This window comes from Xiphophorus maculatus, chromosome 12, assembly GCF_002775205.1.
Source record: "Xiphophorus maculatus strain JP 163 A chromosome 12, X_maculatus-5.0-male, whole genome shotgun sequence".
Lineage (NCBI taxonomy): Eukaryota > Metazoa > Chordata > Actinopteri > Cyprinodontiformes > Poeciliidae > Xiphophorus > Xiphophorus maculatus.
Genome location: NC_036454.1, coordinates 15,216,655 through 15,240,303, shown reverse-complemented (window position 1 = coordinate 15,240,303; position 23,649 = coordinate 15,216,655). Strand labels below are relative to the sequence as shown.

General features: G+C 36.6%; 2 protein-coding genes across 3 annotated transcripts; one reads left to right on the top strand and one right to left on the bottom strand.

Moving 5' to 3' along the window:
• Positions 1–422: 422 nt before the first annotated feature.
• Positions 423–6,572, bottom strand: cdo1 (cysteine dioxygenase type 1). The gene is made up of 5 exons (XM_005794933.3): positions 6,047–6,572; positions 4,744–4,821; positions 4,228–4,385; positions 3,658–3,827; positions 423–1,350 (listed from the first exon to the last, which is right to left on the bottom strand). The coding sequence occupies exons 1-5, from the start codon at positions 6,388–6,390 to the stop codon at positions 1,324–1,326; spliced, it is 777 nt and encodes a 258-aa protein (XP_005794990.2). The 5' UTR covers positions 6,391–6,572; the 3' UTR covers positions 423–1,323.
• A 3,270-nt stretch (positions 6,573–9,842) lies between these two features.
• On the top strand, positions 9,843–22,685 carry ap3s1 (adaptor related protein complex 3 sigma 1 subunit). Of its 2 annotated transcripts, XM_023343913.1 has the most exons (7): positions 9,843–10,208; positions 14,147–14,238; positions 15,077–15,188; positions 15,277–15,348; positions 17,840–17,947; positions 19,135–19,176; positions 21,939–22,006. In XM_023343913.1, the coding sequence occupies exons 1-6, from the start codon at positions 10,140–10,142 to the stop codon at positions 19,168–19,170; spliced, it is 489 nt and encodes a 162-aa protein (XP_023199681.1). In that variant the 5' UTR covers positions 9,843–10,139; the 3' UTR covers positions 19,171–19,176; positions 21,939–22,006. The 2 variants fall into 2 exon arrangements, with proteins under 2 accessions (XP_023199681.1, XP_005794988.1); XM_005794931.3 differs by lacking the exon at positions 19,135–19,176 and having other exon boundaries at positions 9,883–10,208; positions 21,939–22,685.
• The last annotated feature ends 964 nt before the right edge of the window (positions 22,686–23,649 follow it).

The following is a 23,649-nucleotide window of genomic DNA, read 5'->3' as shown; positions in this document are numbered from 1 at the left end:
GGTAGCATCTTATCTTTGCAATTCAGTTGCTAACACATTCACAGTATGACACAGTCACCTTATATTCTGATCGGCATGATTTTAACTGTCTGCAGACACATCAAATACAGTTATCTAGGCAGTCTCGTGTCATCTCTTTATTGGTCAAGGTAACGGTCGATCAATAATTCCCCTCAAACTAAACTACAGATTGATAAGGGTGTTCAAATGTTTGTATGCCAAAGTTAGAGCTATACACGTGATCTGTTCATAAACTGCAATATTAGAGTTCCCAGTTAAAGTCTTGTTATAGTGTTTGAGAAAATGTTTTAATATTTAATGGTGGTACTATCTTTGTTGTTTGTGCTTGTGGAACTGCATGTTCTTCTTGTTTAGCAGTTTGATACACTACTTAATGTTTAAAAATAAAGACAGGCTGAAGATGTGGGAAAATGAGATAGTGTTTATTCTTCTACAGTGATGGAAGTATGCAACAGTCAGCGCTGTGAAAGATTGCACACTATAGAAATACAGGAAAAATAAAAATCCTGAGTTTTTAGATAAACATTTTATCTTCTAATAATACAAAATAGGCTTTCCACGTTGCTCTATTGGCATGAACACATTTAAAAGCTTGCCGATTTAAAAACTCTTTCAGAGTACAGGATACTCTGCAAATAAATTACAAGCATCACATGTTTAAAAACAACAAAACTCTAAAGCTTTACACTTCTTACTCCCAACGCAAACAGAACAAACTTTTTGCAGGTAAACTGTACAGGTCACAATCCTCAGCTTTCTACAGATTTAAGACAGTTTTGAGTGGCATGAATCAGCAGTGAGTACAGCTATAACAGAGTGATTGAGAACGAAACTGTTCATTACACAACAGATGCTTTTTTTTTGCCCCTTTGTGAAAACAAAAGAGAATTTCTAAAACAGTAATATTTCCTCTTTTTAAAAACATTGAAGAGCAAATGTTTGACTACAAGTCAACTTTACAAAAGTGTTGTTACACAGGTAGTGGACAGACAGGAATGTTGTTATTGTAGGAAAAAGGCTCTCTTCAGGCCAAGCAAACAAAAGGCAGATTCAATCCACGTCCAAGCCTATTCATGCATTCGTCCTGTGCTCATCAGTATTTGCCAAGTTCACACTGGGCAGCGATAAAGCATTTCCAATTAGCGGATTGTCCATTTTGAACCGGTCCACTCCTGATTTTCCAATGGGAACCATGGCCATTTGTGGGTTCACCTTTTTCTGGTTTTTCCTTTGAATTAATTTCATGCAGCCGTCATTCTAAATGAAAATGTCTTCATCTGCTGGAGGCCCTTTACGTGACGTCTAGTTGTTCTCTTGTGAAACTGAGGTCTTAGAAAAGAGAGAAAAAGTGAGGTGAATGCATTCATTTAAAAAACATATAAGTCCTGTAAAAAGAGTTATTGACCCTTACAGGTCACTTACTGTACATGTTTTAGACCAAACATATTTTAATCAAAATTAATCTGACTAAATAAAAAAGCTGTTTTCAAATGACTATTTATTAAGGGAACAACCTGTCCCTGTGTAAAAAAAAAAGTTAGTGCTTCAAGCATTTATGATGAACAACCCTGAATTATTTATTTCTGGGGAAGAAAATAATGTAATTTTATTAAATGCTCTCTTAGCTTTATGTCAGATGAAACAGGGTATCCACATAAGATTATGATGATCTCATCAACCTACATAATATTTTTTACATATCTTAGGAATCTGTTTCATTTTGGTAAATGAAATAGTCTTTGGTTATTTTAAGGAGTCTCTTTGCCAATGTGGAATCTTGAACATTAGCAAAGAGACAGTTTTAACAAATATTTTTACATATTTGTTAAAACTGTCACTATGTCATGAAAGCATAGTGTGAGGCAGATAATCTGAAAATAAAATAAAAAAATCAAGCTCCTCTGCGTTCTCCTAGTTCTATCTGCAGAAATACACAACTCCATCAGAAACAACCAATGAGAGCAAGGAGGAGGGTCGTAGTGCTGTCAATCATGCTTATGTATGTGATGCTCCTCTTCCTTGCTTCTTCCCAAGGGCAAAGCTCAAACTAGTAGCCACTGTTGACAATGGATAAAGAGTTTTCCTGTAATGATAAGTTGTTCCTCTGCCATTAACACATAAAGTAACTATTTCCAGAAACTTTCTCATCTATTCTTGAATTTCTTTTAGATAGGGGCATGATGTGTTGGTTTTTGAGATCTTTTTTTTCCAGTGTTAAATGCTGCCAGTTTGTGAATCCTGCAAGTAGCTCTAAAAGTCTGACATTAATCTGGCTTTGCTGTGGGTAGAAAAACTGAACTAAACTTTTCAAAAAATGTGTTTCATAACAATTAGTGATTTAACAAAAGGAGCTGTTTTAAATAAATAGAACAATAATTTGAAAATAGTTTTTTGCATTTACTTGTCTACCTCTGTCTAATATAAGAATTGTTTGATGATCTGAAACATTTAATTGTTAATTTAATTAGCAAAAACAGAAGAGATCTGTATGAAGGTGAATACTTTTTGAGCATACTGTCCAATTAATAAAATAAAAAAAAACTCAGACGACAGCTGCTGCTCAGAGCGTCGGGTGTATGTTGGGTTAAGTTCATTGTGTGCTCATGCTCATTTACTTATCTTATCTGTCCTGTTTTGTGTTGCAATCTATTGAACCAACTTGAAAGTTTTATGGTCAAGGTATGCTTATACAAAGTGCAGATTACAGATAAGGCCGATGTCAAAGGCAGCATGGCCAAAAACAAGCAGACAACATTCTAGAATTTAATATTTTCGTGATTTGACTGTATTATCCAACTCCCAAATTAGGAATAAACACTTCTTGAAGTTGAAGTTAAATTCATTTTAGCTTATCTGTAAAATGATAAGATGAAATAGAAATGCTTTATGTATGGAATGTGCAGCAAAGGTAAGTGGAAATGTGTCAGAGGTTTGGTCACATTAATTAAAGGGAATGCTGTTTGAAGTTCTTATGGGCTGCATCTACTGAGCATAGCAAGAAACCATAAAAACCTCCCATTTCCCTCTCTGGGGGCATCGTTTGTGGGGGAAGGAAAGTCTGGGTTCAGCTAATAGTCTACACTTTTCTAGTCTGACGCTTTTTTTTTATAACATCCTCTCTGTCTGTCAGGCAAAAACGTATCACCAAATGATCATGTTTGTTTTCTTGCAGGAATGAACCTAAAATCATCATGTCACAACAGTCATTGTTTCAGTTGACAAAAAAAATCAATGAAAGCCCACCCAACTTTTATGGGGTTTGAGTTGAATAACTCACTCTCCCAAAAGCTTCACTTCTTTGGCCTTATGCTTTCTGTCTAAAATACATATATTCTGAAAAAATAATACGGCAAATTTGAAAAAGCCCTGCTTTTTCAGTTGTTTTGCCTAATATTCGATACATTAGACATTTGCATTCATATAATTACATTTACATATACATATATCCATTAATTATTTTAAAGCATGCAAAAATCCATTTAGAAACAGGTTCTTGAGGAACGTGCCAATTTAAGGAAGACGATATCTCAAAAATACTTTTATGAGAAATTAAACATCCAGCTTTGTAGATGTTTAACTATTTTTATAGATGCATTAATACATTTACTTAAAATCAGATTCAGATAAGCTACTCACATATGGAGTCCTTTCTCCGTACTTGCTCCAAAAGGTCATCTTGACTGTGTTCTTGTGGCCCGTTCGCTGGTCAAAGGTCTGACAGGTCTCAAACGGAGGACTGTACAGATGCAAACTCACGGCGCACTCTGTGTGACTGACGTTTTCTACACGATGCAGACCAATGGAGTCTGAAACACAGAGACATGTTTAGAGACGGCGTCTCTGGAAAGGTGCGAGTCTGACACTAAACATCACACTCAGGCTCCATTTGCTGCACAGCGTGGACTTAGAGCGGAGAAGTAAATGGTGTTCATTGTGCAGACACAACTAACTGGGAAGTAGCGATAGACCTATTTAGCATCACACTAACCGGTGTGTAACTGTTGAAGTTGAAATACCGTGTGGTAATGTCTGCTTTATTGAGATGTTCTACGTCTGCATCTCTCACATGAGTCAAAGCAGGACATGATTGGTCAATAGGACATATCTATGCTGTAAGTCAACGCAAAAGCAATAGAATGTTGAAAGGTGAAAGGCTGCAGTACGAACCAAAAAAAAAAAAAAAAAAGAACCAGTTTTCTTTCTTACCGTTGATGTAAGCGACCTTATTCTCCTGGAGGATCCTCTGAGATTTCTGCACCATGTCTCCGTGTGATTTGCGGTCCGGCCAGTCGAACAGCGTTTCCTTCAGCTGTCCCTGTAGCAGCTTCAGGAAGCAGTGAGAGTCTGTGTGGTCGTGGATACTACTGCAAAGTGTCAAAGAGCACACAAGCCTTCGGCATCAGGATGTGCAAGCGCTGACCTTTCAGAGATATGTCAGTTTTCTGCCTATAGAATACCTGCAAAGAGATTTAATCTGAAAATAAATGTGTGATCTTCAGTGTTTGTGATAAGACCTCATCACAACCTCTTTTGCAAAGTTATATAATGTTTGAATTTGCTCACAAGGCAACTAATGTAACTCATAGCGGATGAAACACAGAAATATCTGATCTGCAGTATTTAAACCAAGAAGAATCATACCATGATGATGAATTAAAACTGGTGTAAATGTGCGAAACAAAAGAAAAAAAAAAACAACTTTTGTGATTTATGTAAACTCACCTGCCATGTCCTTCACCCCAACAGAGAATCATGAGATTGAACTTCCCATTACCCTCATCAACCAAGTTCCTCGTGTATCTGCAGAAAACAACAGAGACTCACTGAATTAGAACAGAGAAAATGGCTTTAACATCAACTTTGGTGTTAGCTTGACAGAAAAAAATAGTTTCAAGAGAGTCACTGTTTGAACATGAGATTTTGATGACAAAAACTAGTTTCAAAAATATATATTTTATAGTGGATAGTGTTTATTATTATTATTATTATTATTATTATTATTATTATTATTATTATTTATTTTCACATAAAATATTTAATTACTTAAGTATTAAATATTAGCATTTACCAATTTACCAATTTGCATGGCATGATACACAGAGTTTATTTCGAAGAATACATTATTTTGCTTAAAGAAAATAATAAAAAATATCTCAAGATCTGAATGCCAGCCTTATTTTTAAAATTAATTTTATTGTCTAATGTGTAAAAAATAACATACAACAAAAAATAATAATGAGACTAAAACTACGAGTATTAATAACAATTTCCGGTAGACAGATACAAATGCTTAAAATATGAATTTTGCGTCATCAAAACCTAAAGATTAATTGCCCTCTGAAGGTATTGCTTTTATTCGTCTCATAAAAACACCAAATTTAACCCCCCAGCTTGTAAAAAGCCAGTGTGCGTCATGTGCGTGTTTTTCCAGTGGAGACATGGTGTTATTGGATTTTTGCGCACAGTCGTCCGTTCCACGCACGACGGAGGTGCGTGGAAGGGGTGAGCGGGTGTGTGCCTGTCCTGTGTGTTGATTGGATTCCCCCGTCGGGTCCCCTCCACCCGCCTTTCATCGAGTCCAAACGAACCCAAACTATCTGCAGGAAAATCTTCAGTTTTTCTCTCTGAAAGAACAGCGCTCTTTATTTTAGAGGACTACATTCACTGTATCAAGGACTAAGCTCCTCATTCTCTTGAAAACTGCTCGTGTATATTGGAAATAAATCCAAATCCGAATAAATTATGCAAATAGGTTCTTTTTTTATTTAAATAAGGTGTGCTGGAAGCTGTCGCACTAGATGGAGACAACAAATAGCTCCTTTCATTCCCAGTTTTCTTCATTTAAAGAGAACAAACTTTAACAACAGAGTTTACTTGGCCTATTTTAAAAAGACATTTCCTTTTTTTCTATATAAAATAAAAGCTGAATTAAATGTACTTCTGACATAAATAAAACAAAGCGTAAAAATGCAATTACTATCTGCAAATGAATCCCTGTGTAAATGCAGATTTTTTTTTTAATTACCTGTATTGGTCAAACTTTGCATACTTCATCCATTCGTGAGGTTTGCTCTCGTATGATTCCATGATATTTTGAACCTCCTCCACATTGATGTTGTCACTCTCGAAGATCTTGTGCAGAATTGCGGTCAGCTCGTCCAGAGTTTCGGGCTTCACCACCTCGGTTTGCTCCATGTCTGCACTGCACAGGAGGATTTTAATTTGATTTTTTTTTCCCCTGCTTGTTTCGCGTCGGATGAAAACTTCTGATTTATCTGCTCTGTTGGGAAGTTTTATAGGCTGGCGCAGCAATTTGGGGACGCGCCGGTGATGGACTGTACCACTATGGAAGAGAAGGTGAACACTCATGGCTTACTAAATGAAATTCTTCATTAGTGCATTTCAGATTATTTTGAAAGTAACCGGGTGCACCTTTGTTAGAAATCCCTTATTGTAAAAGTAAGCTTAGATTTCTTTTAAACCAATCTAATACTTTTTTCTTACATTGCCAGCTTGAGCTAATCCATGAGTCCAATTCCACCACGTTGTCACAAACACACCCTCCACCCCGCTTTTATCTCTCTCTCTCTCTCTCTCTCTCTCTCTCTCTCTCTCTCTCTCTCTCTCTCTCTCTCAGGCATTCCTCCAACAATAGTCTATGCACCCTGTGTTTGTGCAGCCTCTCATCACACAATCAACAAACTCACTGTCCAAGGTGTTTTCAGAGAACAGACTCACAAACAAGAGGGGGAGGAGGAGATAAACGTGGGAAAAAAGGCTGAGAAGTAACAAACTAGGTGTTGCATGATATTCTCTACAGAATGAGGCTTGAAGTTTTTCCACCTTGCAGCCACAAACTTGAATTTATGTTATTGTGATTTTCTGTGAAACATAATGGTAGTGACATCATGCTCTGGGGATTCTTTTTCTGTATCAGGGACAGGTCAGCTGGTCCAACATGCCAGGTTATACTGAAGAAAAACCCATTGGAAGCTGCATAAGAGTTTGAACCGGGTGGAGGCTGACATACCAAAACAACCCTAAAATGTCCCAAATGGAGTGATTTTGAAAAGGTTTAAATCTGACAGCATGTTCTTCTATTAGAATGGCACAGTCAAAGTCAAGACTGCTTGTAGTGCGTCAAAATGTAAAATAAAATCTCAATGGGTGTAAGATATGCTTAAAATTAGTAATTATTTTCTCATGAGGGGAAAAAAATTCAAATTATTCAAAAAGCCTCAGTGAACCATTTGGATACATTTGGTTATTTGTTGACTTCTCACACATTTCACAAAAAGCATCAAGTCACAGATATTTTCTGCATCCATATTCTTCTGCAGCTCAACCGTCTCCTTCATGTTTTAACCTGTCTGGCTGTGTTCACATTGACCTGCAAGTAGTTTTTTTCCATCATGTCTGGTATGCTGTTGGAGCTGCCTGAGCTTATGTAACTTCATCATAAGCTTTTTCTACAGGTGGAATCATCTCTTTCCCTCTCCTGCCAAAAAAAAAGAGTAAAAAGAAGCAGGTAATTATGGTTGATGTGTGGTGAAGACAAAGTGTACACTGTTTGTTTTCTGCATGTTGCTGTGCACTCGCTCCCAAGAAATGCAGAGTATTACAGCAATGCTGATTTGAAAGCAATTTCAGTTTTTTTTTTTTCTAAAACCTATTCAGACAGTTTACTCAAATATTTTTATTTTAAAATAATTCTTGAATGGCGGTGGGTGGAATCAGGTGAGCTGTGATGCTGCAGCAGGAAAACACGCCTATTATTTTCAGTAATCCGACATGTGGCACTGTGTCAGAGGAAAAATCCTCCCTGGCTGAGATGAAGGCAGGCCACCATGTTTACAGGCAGCATGAAAAGTGGAGAACCTTCTTTGAATGGGGGCTTGCGCCAAGTTTCAGGAACAGCTGCCACATCATCAGTCCCAGATGTTGTGCAGCTCCCCCCACTGGTTGAAGCGCATGTGGGGCTTTAGAGCCTGCAGCAAGAACTACCTGCACCTATAAAGTCATGCCAGTGATTTGTAGGTGGCTCAAATGAAACTGTTCAACTGGTTTTGGGTCTACTACAGATAAACCTTTAGTAAGATTTCAAAGGTTCAGCCTCCAATTCAGTAAAAAGTTTCACAAAACACATTTTTGTTAATTCTTTGAAGTTGTGCTCAATTTACAGGAAATATCCCAACTTTTTACATAAAACAATTTAAACATGTGAGGCATTCGCATGGAATCTCCTCTTTTAAAAGTTCTGCAACTATCATCTCACAAATGCTAACAAAGTTAGTCATTTTAGATTTCCTTAAAGTCAATTTGAAGACTGGGTTTACGTTCATGCTACAAATAAATAAACAAATAAATAAACAAACAAATGAATAAATAAAAAGTTTGAATGAAAGCTCCAAAGCCAATAAACAGCATTCAGTAACAATAAGATCTTCAGTTAAGTTAATACCAGTTTCCATTTGTAGCAAACAGGCTTGTGCTGATTATATGAACTTCCATATGTAAAAAAAAAATATATATTCCAACTGAACTCCTGAAAGAATTTCCATTTTAAGTCTTACAGCCATGTGTGAATTCATCTGGATGGGTTGGTTGAGGATTTTCTGGATCTTATCCATATACTGCAGGTCTTTTTGTCTTACATTGCCTTTGTGGAGACACCATGTATGCATCAACACAAAATAGGTTTTTTCCAATTACCCCTGAGCTCCAGCTGAAGTTGTTGATCTTTTGCCCTCACCCAGTTTTATTGTTATTTATTTGGAATTGCTCAACATTGTTTTGTTATGTGTATTGCATTAATCTAAGTTACATGGTTTTCAGAAAATCTGGAGATTTTTAAAGAAACTACTGACCTCACTTCATAAAGAGCTAAACAAATTACTCTCTAGTCATATGTTACTATTTTTTCCAAACTCATTCAGAAGGGGAATCTTTTTAATATATATATATTAGGTTTTAAGAACTCCATATTCTTTCTCCCTTTGTTTTGCTTTGATTTCCTCTGGTTTCTTCTCTGCCGGTGCACTGATCGCTGATCCTCATCATCTGAAGTATCATCTGAAATAGCGCTCTAATTGGCACCCGCCTCCACTGCATGTTTATGTTGACCACAGCAGGAGAGCAATTTGCCCTTAACCAGATGATGCTTCATGGATCCATCTGCTCAACTCGAGATGATCCATCTAGTCCTAATACCTGACTGCCACATGACATATTTTGCATATTTGTTTTAGCTTAAAAGGGTAATGAAAGTGAGGAATACAAGGAGACAAAAAGTATTAGGCTTAGAAAATGCTATATGCTGCAGATAAACTGTATTAAAAAGTTATGGCATTAAGGAACTAAACAAAAAAGAAGGAAAGACCCGCTTAATGTGCAACCTTAAGCTGATCATCTACTAAAAGGCAACGTTTCACTTAACAGCTCTTTGGAAATTCACCCAACTGGTATTAAAATAAAATACCATTTCCCCCAAACTGTGTTATCTTTAGCGTTTTACTTAATCAACCTGAAATGGAGACATGGATGGATGGATTGATTTTAATGTCCTAACTGTATAATTAGGCTCTCAATATTTAATCTATACTGTGAAAAATGTTTTCTAAAGGGTTCCTTTTGATTTGACCTTAAAATAATAATAAAAATAATTAAATTAAACCCCTTTTAAATATAAAGAAACAAGCAAAACCAAATACACTCAGAGGGCCAATCAGAGTTTATGATTCAGGTTTGTATTTTTTTATTGAAAATCAGCTCAACTAATGAGTGTTTACAATTTGTGTTCCGCATCGCCCCCGTGTGGATAATTCTGGCGTCACGCACCCGAAAAGGAAATTGAACTAAAAAAAAAAGAAAACTAGAGTTTTAATCCATCGCGGCTTCCGTAGCAAGAAGAGGCGGATGACTGCTTCTCTTGACGTGGAATATTTCCGTGCAGAGACGATGGAGAAGTAGCAGCCCGGCGAACCTGGAAACCATCAGATCCAGACGGGATTTTAAGCCCTGAAACCCAGTCAGGTCCGGCTCGTTCCGGATCCGACAGAACCCAGTCCAGTAGAGGCTGAAGCCGCCGCGCTGTCCGCCTCCCCCCTTCAGCTACAATCATGATTAAAGCCATTTTAATATTCAACAACCACGGCAAACCGAGGCTTTCTAAATTCTACGAACATTATGTGAGTAAAAACAGGCTCTTTCAGCCACTTTGGGTATTTATTTCCACTTTTCGCCGCGAGCTAATTAGAAAAAAAAAAAAGAAAAGTCGATTAATAATTTAAAACGTGACACTTTCTAATGAAATCAGTGGTCTGGACACATTCTACCACCGCTGGAAGCTTCCTGGCTGGTAGGAAGCATGTGTGTTTATTGTTTTTTTTTTTTTTAGTCGTATAAACGTCTACTCCACGATGCCCTTTAAAGAAAACACTGAATAATTAAAGATGTGCAATCCAAAACGAGGCTCTCTCATTCAGCCTGAGCCAGTATGAGGAGAGGGTTGCTCCCAGTTTTATGCTGGTTTCATGTGAACATCCAGCTGTGTGGCTGACGTGAGTTTAGTGTTTGTGTCACATGACTTTAATGGCGCCCTTGTGAGTAACTCGTGTTGAACTCTAGCCTTTATTTCCTCTGAGTACCTGCTCTGTTGATAAAACTAAAATATAAAATAGTCAGGTTATGTAATAGTCTTTGCAGAGCAGGCAGTGCTGACTTCTCTTAATTGGATTTGTACATCACATCAGTGGCGGTTCTTGATGGCAAGGTGCCCTGTGTGACCCCAGCTGGGGTGCCCCACCCCTAATAATCCAACAATAAACAGCAACTTTAATCATAAACGTTTTAAGTTTATTATTATTATTATTATGTGTTTCTAATGTGTTTTTAATATATACAGCTCTGGAAAAAAATTAAGAGCCTACTGCACAGAGCCCCATTGAAGACCTCCTGGTTATTCCACCAAATATTGATTTCTGAGTTAAGGCATTAGTATTGTCGTTTCTAAATGAACTTGTTTTCTGAAAGGTCTGAAAACACTGCATGTTTTTTTTTTTTAAGTTATTTTGAGCATTTCTCATTTTATGTAAATAAATACAAAATTTTTGCTTGAAACTTTGGAGACATGTTGTCAGTATTTTGTAGAATAAAAGAACAATGTTTTTACGGAAACCTATAAAAAGTAAAATCAGAGAAACTTATCATTTTAAGTAGTCTCTTTAATTTTTCCACAGCTGTATCTTCATATTGGTCTGTTTGATGTTAAACATGTTAAACTTTTTTTCAATTATTTTTGTCTTTTGCTCCAAAAAACATCCAGACATGCTTAAGATTCAGAATGGGTTATGATCTCATTTAAGTTTTGAGCCACAATTTAAAGATTGGCACATAAATAAAACTGCAAAAAAACCAAAACTAATTAAGAGGCAGTCTATGGTGGTTTGTACTTTGGATGCCTGTCCTGTTGTTTGATGGAAGTAAAATTAAAATGTAGCAGTAATGACCAGTAAGCTTTAGGGAAGCCATCCTAACTCTGAAGTACTGGGATGGCAGCATCATGTGGTAGGGATGTTTTGCTACAAAGTGCTCTACCCACCATGAATAAGTCCAATCTTTTTATTACTCTATTATGTATACAATGTGTTACTCACATTTTCAAATAGTGCATATGTTGGTCTTTTCAATGTTAGTCAAGAAAAATGTTTTTTGTTTTACATTCAAGTCTTTTACTCCAAAGAAAACATCCAGAACTGGCTTAGATTTAATTGTCCATAATTCCAAAATTGACACAAGAATAACATTGCAAATAATAATATCTCTTATGACTTGCTGAAAAAAGCCAATTACAAATCAAAGATCTTGAATTTTGGAGACATGTCCAGTGGTCTGTTGGGACATTTTTGTCCCATCAGACCCTGATGTGTGTCTGCAGGGAAGAGGAAAACTGCAGACACACATCTGCAAAAAGATATCAGCAGCTTTGCAAAACACAAATTGACTCTGACCTCTGTTTTCTGCTATTGACCAAACTATTGACAGTCTTGTTTAAAAATAAAATAAGGCGTCCTATTAATTCTCCACCTCATATTTAACCTGTTTATTGAGGCAGACAATGATTGGTACACATTTGAGGAGGATCAGTTGCGACTGATTGGATTACAAGAAGGCTGTGTAGACACCATCTGTTATTCTGTAAGCCAAGGTGTTGGCTTACCGTCTGCAGGAGATTTTATTTCACACACTGTGTGGGCTGCTGTGAGCTGAGAGAACTATCTTTATTATCTGGAATAGGGAGGGGCTGCGTTTGCTGCTGTTGATGGAAAAGTCATGAATGATGCGTGCCTGTTGAATGGAAGAGGATACAGAGATTGCAAATAAACAGGCCACATTCATACGGGGGGTTTAGTATAAATATAGATGATTTTGCTTTACACTGGATGTTGTCTGTGTGTGATATTCTCATAGGTGTCAAATGACCGGCAAATGTCTGTTTGAACATGAAAGTAAAGCGACTTTATTTAAAATATGTCTATGTTACTGTTTAGCTACACAGTCTACTTATTATTTATAAACAACATAAGGATAAAAAGCACTTTATTAGAATGCACTCTAGCAATTAAAGGTCCATTAGAGTCTACTGTATTGCTAAAGGGCTCTAATTACACTTCCTCCTGCATTAATGTCTTATTCTTTGCTGCATTTTTTTTATTTTTATAGAGCAAAATCCACACAGTGCCTTCCACTGTTATTGGCTCCCATGGTAAATGCTTAAAAATGAGTTATTTATATTTGTTCTCCTCCAAGTCATCTTGGATGAAGTTCTCCCACCATGACCTTTGACAATTTTCTTTTCCTTGCTTATTGCTCTCTTAGGAATGTGTCTGTGTGTCACATCATGTTTATATCCCAGGGAAGTTCTAAATGCAAGTTATTTAACCTGGATCAAATTATAAATATATACACTACAAAAGGCTTGAACTGTGTTTTTGTGTTAAGGCTGCTAATAACTGCAGAAAATGTGATTTTTATTTTAAGCTGTTGTTACTTTACATTTTTATTTGGGGCATCTGAATAAACATACTCAAATAAAAACTTGTATTTCTTTAAAGTTTCCCGTGCAAGATTTATTTTAGACTTTTCAGACAGCTTTTGTTATGTTAACCCAAAATAAGGAGGGAGCAGAATGTTTCACTTTGAATCAGAGTTTTATAAATCACTGAACATCATGATGAAAAATTCAGAAGCTTGTCATTTTCAGTCTCTCACTGCTGCTCTTGTTTGGATCATTAAACTGTAAATACAGTTAAAGCTGCTGGTCCCATGCTGCAGGTCACATGACCAGTTTTTTGCCCCCAGCACGCTGGGTATTTGCCGTCTCCTTTCTCCTCGAACTCACTGATCCGTTCGGGCTCCCCAGAGAGTTATTTACTCCCTTTGGTAACGCTGCCTCACTGTAGGAGATTTAGAGGGTTTTTTTCCCCTCCCTTTCGCTGTAGGACTTTCAATAAAACAATGTTAAGTCACAAATCTGTGTTTGAAGACTAACTTCAAACACTTTAAAAATATGTTGTTTTAAGCAACATTTTCTCCCCTGAAGAACATGTGACATAACTCTGATATGGTCCAAAATCTGATATGAATTCTCTTCCTCGTGACCTCTGTGTACTATTGGCATGTGTAATCACTTTCTGCTGATTTAGGAGTATTTAAAAGAAATCTTTGAGGACTTATTTGCCCAACAGCTCTGCCTTTCAACATGTTGTTTATCACCTCTTTATTAAAAATGCACCTATCAGCCAGAAAGAGTTCAGAATCGGATAATTTAAAAAAAAATAAAACATCTGATCAGATCGACAGGTGGGGAACAAAAATCTCCATTCATTAATTGCACCAGAAGTAAAAACTTCCACCATTTTCAGTCCATAAATGCATCGAGCATTATTATATGCTTTATTGGATTTTTCTCAGCTCAGTTAAAAATCAAGCAAAGGTTAAGAACATTATCAATTAACCATTCAGTGCATGTTTTCATCTGTGTTTATAACCTTTCATAAAAAAACAAACTAAATTAAAGACCAGAAATTATTGTTCTTTTTTGAACGTCTCTCTTTATTCTGTGCAGAATGAAGACACAGAGCAACAGATCATCAGGGAAACTTTCCACTTGGTCTCGAAAAGAGACGAAAACGTCTGCAATTTCCTAGAAGGCGGATTGTAAGTAATGACCTACAGGTGACTGAAACTGTTTGCAACGAGTCTCAATGCTACGAAATCCATCTGCACATTAGGTCTCTTGCAAGAGTAATTCATTACTCACTAATGAGTGGCTGCAGAGTGTTTGTGCGCATTTCCTCTCTTGACATCCTGCTGCTCATTTGATTGATAAGTGTGAAACAATAAAGTGAAGCACTTCACTGCAAAACGTTTAACTGGTCATAATAATACATTTGTAAAAGCACTCCAAATGTCTCTGTATTAGCAGGCAGTTGAGTTATTGCACAGGTTTCGTAAGGGTTGCAACATTTCCTGTGGCAACAGAAATGCAGCAACAGATTTTTTTTTTTTTTATTATCAAACCCTTGATCAGACTCACTGCTTCTCATATCTTTTGTTTTTAGAGTATATAGTTTCCTATCAGTACCTTTATAGCAGAAAACATCCTGTTGCTTTTCACCTTCTGTTTTGTCTGTCATAACATGTTTGTTTCTGAAGGTTTTATGGGTCAAGCTCAGGCCAAAGTGCATGTCCTAATAATGTTTAACCTATTGGAGCTGATGTCATCAAGATCAAAAGGAGTCGAGATTAATTTCTGGAAATACGTTTTCATAAGGTTTTAACAAACTATTGCTCATTGATCGATATGCATCAATCAGTCAATACTACTTCTGTCACGAAACCTGGATCTAATTATTTATTGTGTGTTTTTAATGCTTAAAAAATGAAGCCGCTGATTCCAGTTTTAACCAATCCAGGCTTGGATTGTTGTTGGCCAGGAAAACATGATCATTGCAACTTTATTTTTTTAATTCACTTTTTGTTCTTTGCATCTCAGGTTGATTGGAGGATTGGACTACAAGCTGATCTACAGACACTACGCCACCTTGTACTTCGTGTTTTGTGTCGACTCATCAGAGAGTGAATTAGGAATTTTAGACTTAATCCAGGTAAAACCCTGCAGATTTGACATTATTGGTTACTGTTTGTTGGTTTGCTTTTAGAGTGTTTCTTAGCTTGTTTTTATGTTAATTTCAGGTTTTCGTGGAAACGCTGGACAAATGCTTCGAGAATGTCTGTGAGCTTGACTTAATTTTTCATGTAGACAAGGTAGGAATTTGTGTCATTCCTTTATGTAATGTTTATGATCATGTTTGTTCAAGACTCATCATGATTATTTATGATACTGTTGTAATAATATCCTTTAGTGATTATGGCCCGATTTATCGTGCTCTGCTTGTCTGATCAACAATCACGTATTGGAACATGTTACACAACATCTGATGGTTTTATTACAACCAACTTCCTAAAAACAACCTAAAACCAGAACATACTGCTGATTAGATGTGATGTAATGAGTTCATTGGTTAATTACACAGTTAGATTAGCTAGTTTTATATCATATATGGTATTTCATGTTATTAATAATTTAAAGAGCCCATATTGTGGTAATTAAAGGCAATGTATGCTTTATTAGATTCAGAAAACACAGTGCCTTGCAAAAATATACGCCTTTTATGTGTAAAAGAAAAGAGTGTATGGTGGTTTTCCACATTTTTTGACAAATCCCAAATAGACTCCAGTATAACTGCTTGTCATAAAAACTTGCTTATGTCACTAAATAGGCTGTAAGAGGTCCTGTAGGGGTCAGCTGAATGAAGGCCACTTTTTATTTGTTTCTCTTGAAATGAAGCGAACCGAAAACGTACTGAACTGTGACTTTTGTGTACTGTTGCACCCCTGGAACGGATACTTTTGACTTCATGTATCTTTGTTACACTTGGTCGCTTAAGGAAAACTAGATATCTTAAAGAAATAACAGTTCACCATAAAACCTTAATGCAGCAGACGTTTAATTATTAATAGCACATACTTTGGATGCACTAGAATAATTTATCTTCACATTAAGTGATATTTTAGTATTGTACCTTTTTGAAACATTGAATGGCCTATGTGAATGTGTGTGTTATCTGATTTGACTGACTTCATTCTAGGTTTCTCTTGAATATTTTGCAAACTTTAAGGATTTTACTTCAGAAACTCACTGAAAACACTGACTAGAATATGCGAAGATGTTCTTTTTACTTGAACTACAGGTTGAACAAAACACACCCAAGTCTAAGCCTTTACTGTCAGCGTTATAGTCAGAGTTATCTTCCTTTCACAGTCTAAATAGGGCTGTTTGCCACAAACATGGTAGCAAAAGAAGTCAAAAGTTAAAAAAGATATTTCTTCATAAAGGGGCTCTGAAAAGACATAGAACAACTGTAAAGCTAACAAGCTCTGACTGAAACAGAGAGGAACCTTGTGCAGGATGCCCTTCTTTAACAATAAAAAATGTTCCTTTTAACAAATTCACTTAAGAAAAAATCACATTGATTGAAGTAATAAATATATCAGACTGTGCAAATTCAGGGTTTTAGGTAGTCGCCTGAACTCTATGATGTACTGTCAGAACAAAAAAGAAACACACGCACTTTGTTGTCCACCATAACATTACTAACACAGAGCTGCTTGCATCAGGACTTACCCTCTGTATGACTCCCAGCTGCTGCTGTCTTCAGTCTGCCGCAGCCAAACTGCATAATAAGGACACAGCCGATGCATTTCAGATATATTTAACCTCTGCATGTACATCGCCATCTGCTCAAACGATGTTTGTATTCTTTATTGTAGAAAAGCAACAACAGGCTACATTACAGATGAGTCACAAAACATGTTTGATTCAAGAAATTTGCAACAATCATCCGACACGCATCACAGCAAGTTCTGTTTGCTTCTCTTGTGTCAAATTACCAGGTGCTTTCGGGACACGGCGAATATTTTGTTGCTGATCTTTCAGAATCTGATGCATTTTTCTCTTGCTGCTCATAAATACATAATTCATAAATACACAATGATTTCACCCTAAATAAATGTGTTCTTTCTTATTTAAACTGCATCAGAGCACAGTGAGCACCGGTCAACAGAAGGGCTTCAAAATAACTTTGAACAAAATTGCTGTATTTGCAGGAATGTCAAATCGAAATGTATGATTTAATTAACAGCTACTGCTAACTTGGATACAACTGGTTGCTATAAGCTGGACAATTAGTCAGACTATGTTCTTCAGTAGAGTCTGTGGTTGTTGTTTTTTTTAAATATAGAAAATACTTCCAAGATGCCAGATTTGTTTGCAGGAGAGTGAAGTGCATTAGCCCTCTTTCAACCAGCTGACCAGCAGTATGAGGCCACAGAGGGGGGCTTTCTCTAGTATTTTTACAAAAGACTTCAGTTTGCTGTCATAGTTAAACCAAATTGGGAACTTTTTACTGGTTTTTATACCAGTAATCGACCCAGGCATCGAACAGAGAGATGCCGTTGGCTCACCAGTCCATTTCCAGGAGCAGAACTTTCTTTGTTTGAGCTTTGTAAATTTATTTGTTTACTCTGTGAATGTGTCTGTACATCTTTTATTTTATTTTTTTATTTCTCAATTGTTTAGATTGTACGGCATTAGTGGCCTGTATTTATAGTCAAGAAACAGACAAAATTGGACAGAGGTAAGCAGTTTGTCTTTGACTTAAAATATTGAAGATGCTCTGGATCTCTCCTGCTTCAGGTCCACCACATTCTGGCGGAGATGGTGATGGGCGGGATGGTCCTGGAGACCAACATGAACGAAATCATCACGCAGGTGGACGCCCAGAACAAGATGGAGAAATCTGAGGTGAGCGCGTCTCTGCCTGCTGGCTGACTTGACTCTGCCTCCACACCTCTCTGAGGCGTTGTGTACAGTATGCAGGCATGTGTGTATGCTGCACCCTGCATGCTTACTCTCCAGCGACTTTCTGTGGATGCTCCCGACCTTTTCCAGAGTGTTTGTGCTCTCTTCAGCCTTCTCCTTCCGCTTCACTGCTTCTTAATGTTGACCAGGGTGAGACATGGTCTATGCCTTAAACACACATTATTAAAAATATTCATGCATCTGGTGCATTTTGCACTAAGAGTACCACTATCCAGTGAATCTGCAGAATCTGTCACAGGTAAATCTCATATCATTAAAGTTTGGTTTACAGTATCTGGCCTGTTATTTGAAAATGGAAGTTTTTAGATGCTCTTTGTGTAAAAATTTCCTATTGCATCATATCTCTAATCGAGTGTCCCTGCTTAGAGCCTTGTTAAAGTGCATTGTTTTTTTCAGCTTCGACCAGCAAATAATCCTTTGCTTGGTGAAAAAATGAAATGAAACAGCCAGAGACAATTCGGTCAGATCATTATCTTTTCATTTTGTTTGCAGGATTTATTAAATGTCTAAAAGGTCAATTGCACTAAACACAAGTAAGAAAAAGTTTTAATTTTAGTTGACAAAGATAAAGAATGCTGGATGGCTGCTTTTTGTGTATTGATCAAAGGTATTAATTTAGTCTATTTTCTTTTTTTTTTTTTTACATTAATGTGAGTTTCATTGTATGCTTTTAACCTGACAGATAATTTTTTTGTTCGATTGTCAGTTTGTAAGCAGTCTTTTACTGTTCTGACATCAAGAGCTGCTCTGTCTTTTCCTTTTTGGACCTATTGTAGACCACAGAGGTTTTCATGCACTGATGCTAATTCAATCTGACTGTTCGTTTAAAGGTCAGCTTCTGGCAACAAGGATGAAGCTATCCTTCCTACAATCTGGTGAAACCTAAATACCATAGCTCTATTTTATTTTCATTAAGATTTAAGTAAAAGATAAAAAATAAAAATAACTGGACCAAGGTTAATATTTCTTCTGATTCCAGATGCGGTGTACAATAGGTCCTATCACTATCTGTGGAGATAAACTGTAATTACTTTAATCTGCTTTAACATTCCTCATTCCTCTTTTTCCTGACCCTGTCCAGTTCTTTCCATTCTTCTCTCTCTTTACAGACCTTTATCTTTCAGTCTACCAGGCAGGACAGGTAGACACAGGTACTTCTAAATTTACAACCAAACACTGTAACCTTAACTGAACTTTTTACGTCCCCTTTGACCCTCTCCACATGGCCCTTCATCTAACTGTAAACTGACGACACTAACACACAGTAGGAATCTTTCACGACAGACCCAAAAATGCCTCAATTTAACTCTACAACTAAGAACAAAACACTTTGACAGCAGAGTAGAGTCAAAAAACTTCAGTCTTGTACCTCTATACTCCCAGAAAGATGTCATTTAAACCAGTGTTTCTCTATCCTGGTCCTTAGGATTTAGTGTCCTGCAGGTTATGGTGTTTCTCTACTACTGGAACCAATGGCAGCTTCAGCGGGATAATAGATCAAAAGGAAGACATCTCTATAGCTTTCAGTGAGGTTACAAGTAGGCCTGTCACAATAATCAAAAAATCCATTAATCGCATGATAAATGGAAACAAATTCAATGATTTCCATTTACCTGATTTATTGTTTATCTCTTTTTTTCCCTCTTTCTACCAAAAACTGGATGATAGAAAGTCTTCAGTTTGGTGGTTTGCTCTCAACTAGCCCTTTTTGAAGGAAAATTTTGTTTACAAAGTCTTGAAAATTTATCGCTCTGTTTATTTATTTGGGGTATTTAAAATGTTTTCCAGTTCCAGTGTTAAATGTTCATTAGAATTTAAAGTTTACTGATCTTTGAGAATATGTTGCATTATTTTGTCATTACCATTGCATTACTTAAAAGTTGTCTCAAAACAACAATACTGGGTGCTGTGGTGGCGCAGGGATTATGCACAACCCACATATGGAGGCCTTAGTCCTCAACGCTGCTGTCGCAGGTTTGATTCCCAGCCTTTCCGCATGTCTTGCTCCTTCTCTCATTACCCACTTTCCTGTCAATTCACTATCAAATAAAGGCCATTAGAGTCAATAAAACCCTTTAAAAAAATTTTTGTAGTATTATTTATTGCGATAACGTCTGGAACAATTTATCATACAGCAAAATTTGTTATCCTGACCAAATAGATTAAAAAAAGAAATGTCCTGTTATTGTCCCACATGGGGATAATTCAGGTGTAACAGCAGCAAGCTAAATGCAAATTTAATTCTGCATATTCAAACTGAGGTAATAAATGTAAAAATATTGCTAAGACTGTACTGTAAGGCCAGATTTACTGCATACAAAAATAACACTGTACAGTTATTAAGAATCGCCAACTCAGATCAAAAGAAACTAAGCAGGGTAAATACTTAGTTTAGCACATGTAGCACACATTTTTCAACAGTAGATGATAAGAAACATTGTTACAGCAGTTTTACGGGCAATATTGCATTCTGCTAAATTCATCTAAAGCCTCGAACTTCGTACACAGAATTAGATTACTGTTATCTTTTTCAAGAGAGGTGGTTTTCAGACAAATTCCCGCAAGACAATGATTGTGATTTCTGAATCCTCTGCTCTGAATCAGCATTCCTCTCATTTAGCGACCTGGCTGTCTTCCCGTCTAACTCTAGTGTCCTTGATTCCTGGCACAGGAAGAAATCCCCATTAGACAAAAAGCCTATTGAAACAACCTCGTGGAAGAAGGACATGAATTTATCTACATAGCAGACATACTTTTTCTTCACCCTGTGATATTTTTTAAGCTTGTTTTGAGTGTCTTTCTCACATAGTAAATGTACAGGACTGCTGATCAGTTTGGTTATTTATGGGTCTGTCGAGTAAAGATTTATTTTGGAGTTCTCTAACTGCAGTGGTTCTCAATCGTCTTTTTATGCCATAGAAGAAAAAGGGAGACTTTTTCCTCTATAAATATTTAGATTTTCCTAGTCTGATGCTTTTATTGGAGGCTAAATTTGCCTTGTCGAGCTTCCTGTTGAGATTCACTGTGTTAGAGTATAGCGCCTCCTTTACCCTGAGAGTAGTTTATCTCTATTAGACTAACAACCTTCCCATAATATCAATGATAGATGTAATAAATGTTTACACGGCTCATTGTTCAAATAATGTTTCTAGACAGAAAATTTGTAGCTATATGTACAACTCAGTAAAATAGAATATCACTTTTTGATTGAATTACTAAAATAAATAAATCCTCCGGCGATATTCTAATAGACTGAGATGTTACTATATATGTGTACATGGCACCACATTAATATCTCTACTCACAGAAATGTATTCACACAGAAAAATGCTAGCTACAGTCATATCTAGAGGTACAGTATCACCTGCATTATTAATGGCTAAAACTTTGACGCCTACATTCTGTAGTTGCGTGGTTATCCGAGCATCATTTATCTTCAAACCCAGATCCATTTTTCTGCTTCACATAATTCTCTCCCTGCATTTTTACCCCCACCGGCCCACAGTCCTCCGGTGGGTTCACTTTCCAAGCAATGCCGCCTTTTTGTCCATTTGATGAATGTTCAGTTCTGCTCAGTACATCAGAGTCAGTGAATGAGTAGTTTAGATCAGTATGTCCTCACAGTTGACTCCTAATTGGCTCTGGTTGTGATGTCCATTGTTCTAGAAATAGAAAATGCATGTGCATATAAAGCTCTAAAGGCATCTGAATGTATGTTTTGCATATGTTGTCCGTCTCAGTGCTTTTGCATTTTGTCAGCAGATGATTGTTGTTCGTTCAGCTGTGTTTTCTGTCCTGTGTCTTCTTGTGTTCAGCTGTTATCTCTATTAATGTTTTTGCTTCACTGGTTTGTTTCTTATCAAATCTCCTTGTGTGTGTGTTTGTGTGTGTATATGTGTTTGGGTTTGCACAGGCTGGCATCGCAGGAGCACCGGCTCGCGCAGTGTCAGCGGTAAAGAACATGAACCTCCCGGAAATGCCCAAAAACATCAACATCGGCGACATAAGCATAAAAGTGCCAAATTTACCTTCCTTCAAATAGCGGCAGCAAGATCCATGAACCTTGAGGTGTCAGCCGATGTTTACCGCGATGCGATATGTTTACTTCAGACTACTAACTTTTATCAGTCTGGAAGGTACTGTGTGATTTCACACTCCATGTTGTGATGTTTTCTCCTTGGGTTTATTGTTGAGCAACATATTAAATGTTTTGGGGTTTTTTTCTGTCTGAAGGACAAAAGAGAAGTATATATCAGATTTACATTCCTTCTGCTTCACCACAGGTTGGCTTGTAGCATTCAGCACCTCCATTACAGATCTGTGGCGTTTTGTTACTGAAAGGAAATGAGAAACTGACACAAGTGTTTACTTTAAAGAGGGAGTACAGGTGATTTTTGGTGGGGGGGGCAGATACATTCAGATGAAGAATATGAAGTAATTCCAAATCAGCTGTAGTGTTTGGATATAAATTACAGAACGATAATAAATTAGGGAGACTAAGGAATTTAGACATACATAAATGCTGATTTTGTTTGATTTTTCTGATTGTATGTGGACCATTTTAAAAGATTTGTCATGTTTTATGGAATGATTATGTTAATTTTCTGCTGTGTCGGACCTTACTTTGTTTCTTTTTCAACAATAAACTGTCAAAACTCAACACATGTTTTGATTATTTTTTTGTTATTATTATCTATTTTACACAAAATGTGTACACTATTGTTCCATTGCATGCTATTTCTGTGAAAAGGCAATATGCAGATGGGAGATGGTTCTACTTGACACAGATGAAAGTGGTCCAAGGTCAGAGAAAGTGTTTGAAGCATCATTACAAGCAAATAAGGAAGAGAGAAGAAAATGTAGATTTGTTACAAGTTGAGCAGGTATAGTAACATGCAGAAAGTTTAAGCTAACCCTTATTCATTAATGTATTACCTCCAACAAGAAAAATATTCCTCAATTTTCTATTGGGCAGTAGATGAATGACTGAAAGCATTGTTGTGTATGATGTACATGACAAATTTCAACAGAATTTTTTTTACATACACTTAAAACAGGAATAATAAACATAAAATAAAACATTCATTTTTAGTTTGGAAAATAGAAGAAAGAAGCCAGTACTTAAATCCTAAGCCCATTTGACTCATACTGTATGTGCACCACACGTTTTTTACTTTATGGTTGCTTTTTCATCTACTTTATGTCCAGAATATGGTGTAGTGTGTTCCTTTAGAAACTAGGAATGTAAAAATAGCAACAGTAGAATTATTGTGTTGTATGGTAAAAAAAAATGCAAGAAAGAGCTGAATCACGACTGCAGATATGCTTCAGTTGATTATCTACTGTATGTCAAGTTTTCTAACTTATCAGATGTTTACATAAAGAATGATTAATATTTGCTTAAAGAAAGTCTATGTGAAATATTTATCCACACTAGATCAATTCTGTCTGGAGCAAGAAACCAAAACTCCAGCAAACTATTACGAGAAACATTTGGAATGTTTAACCCAAGTTATACTGCTCAAAGGTAATGATACCAAATCCTGAGGAAATAATTTCAGATTTTAAAGACATTGATAAATAAATCTCTGAGATATTTTCTCTATTCTCACTATTGTGGCATT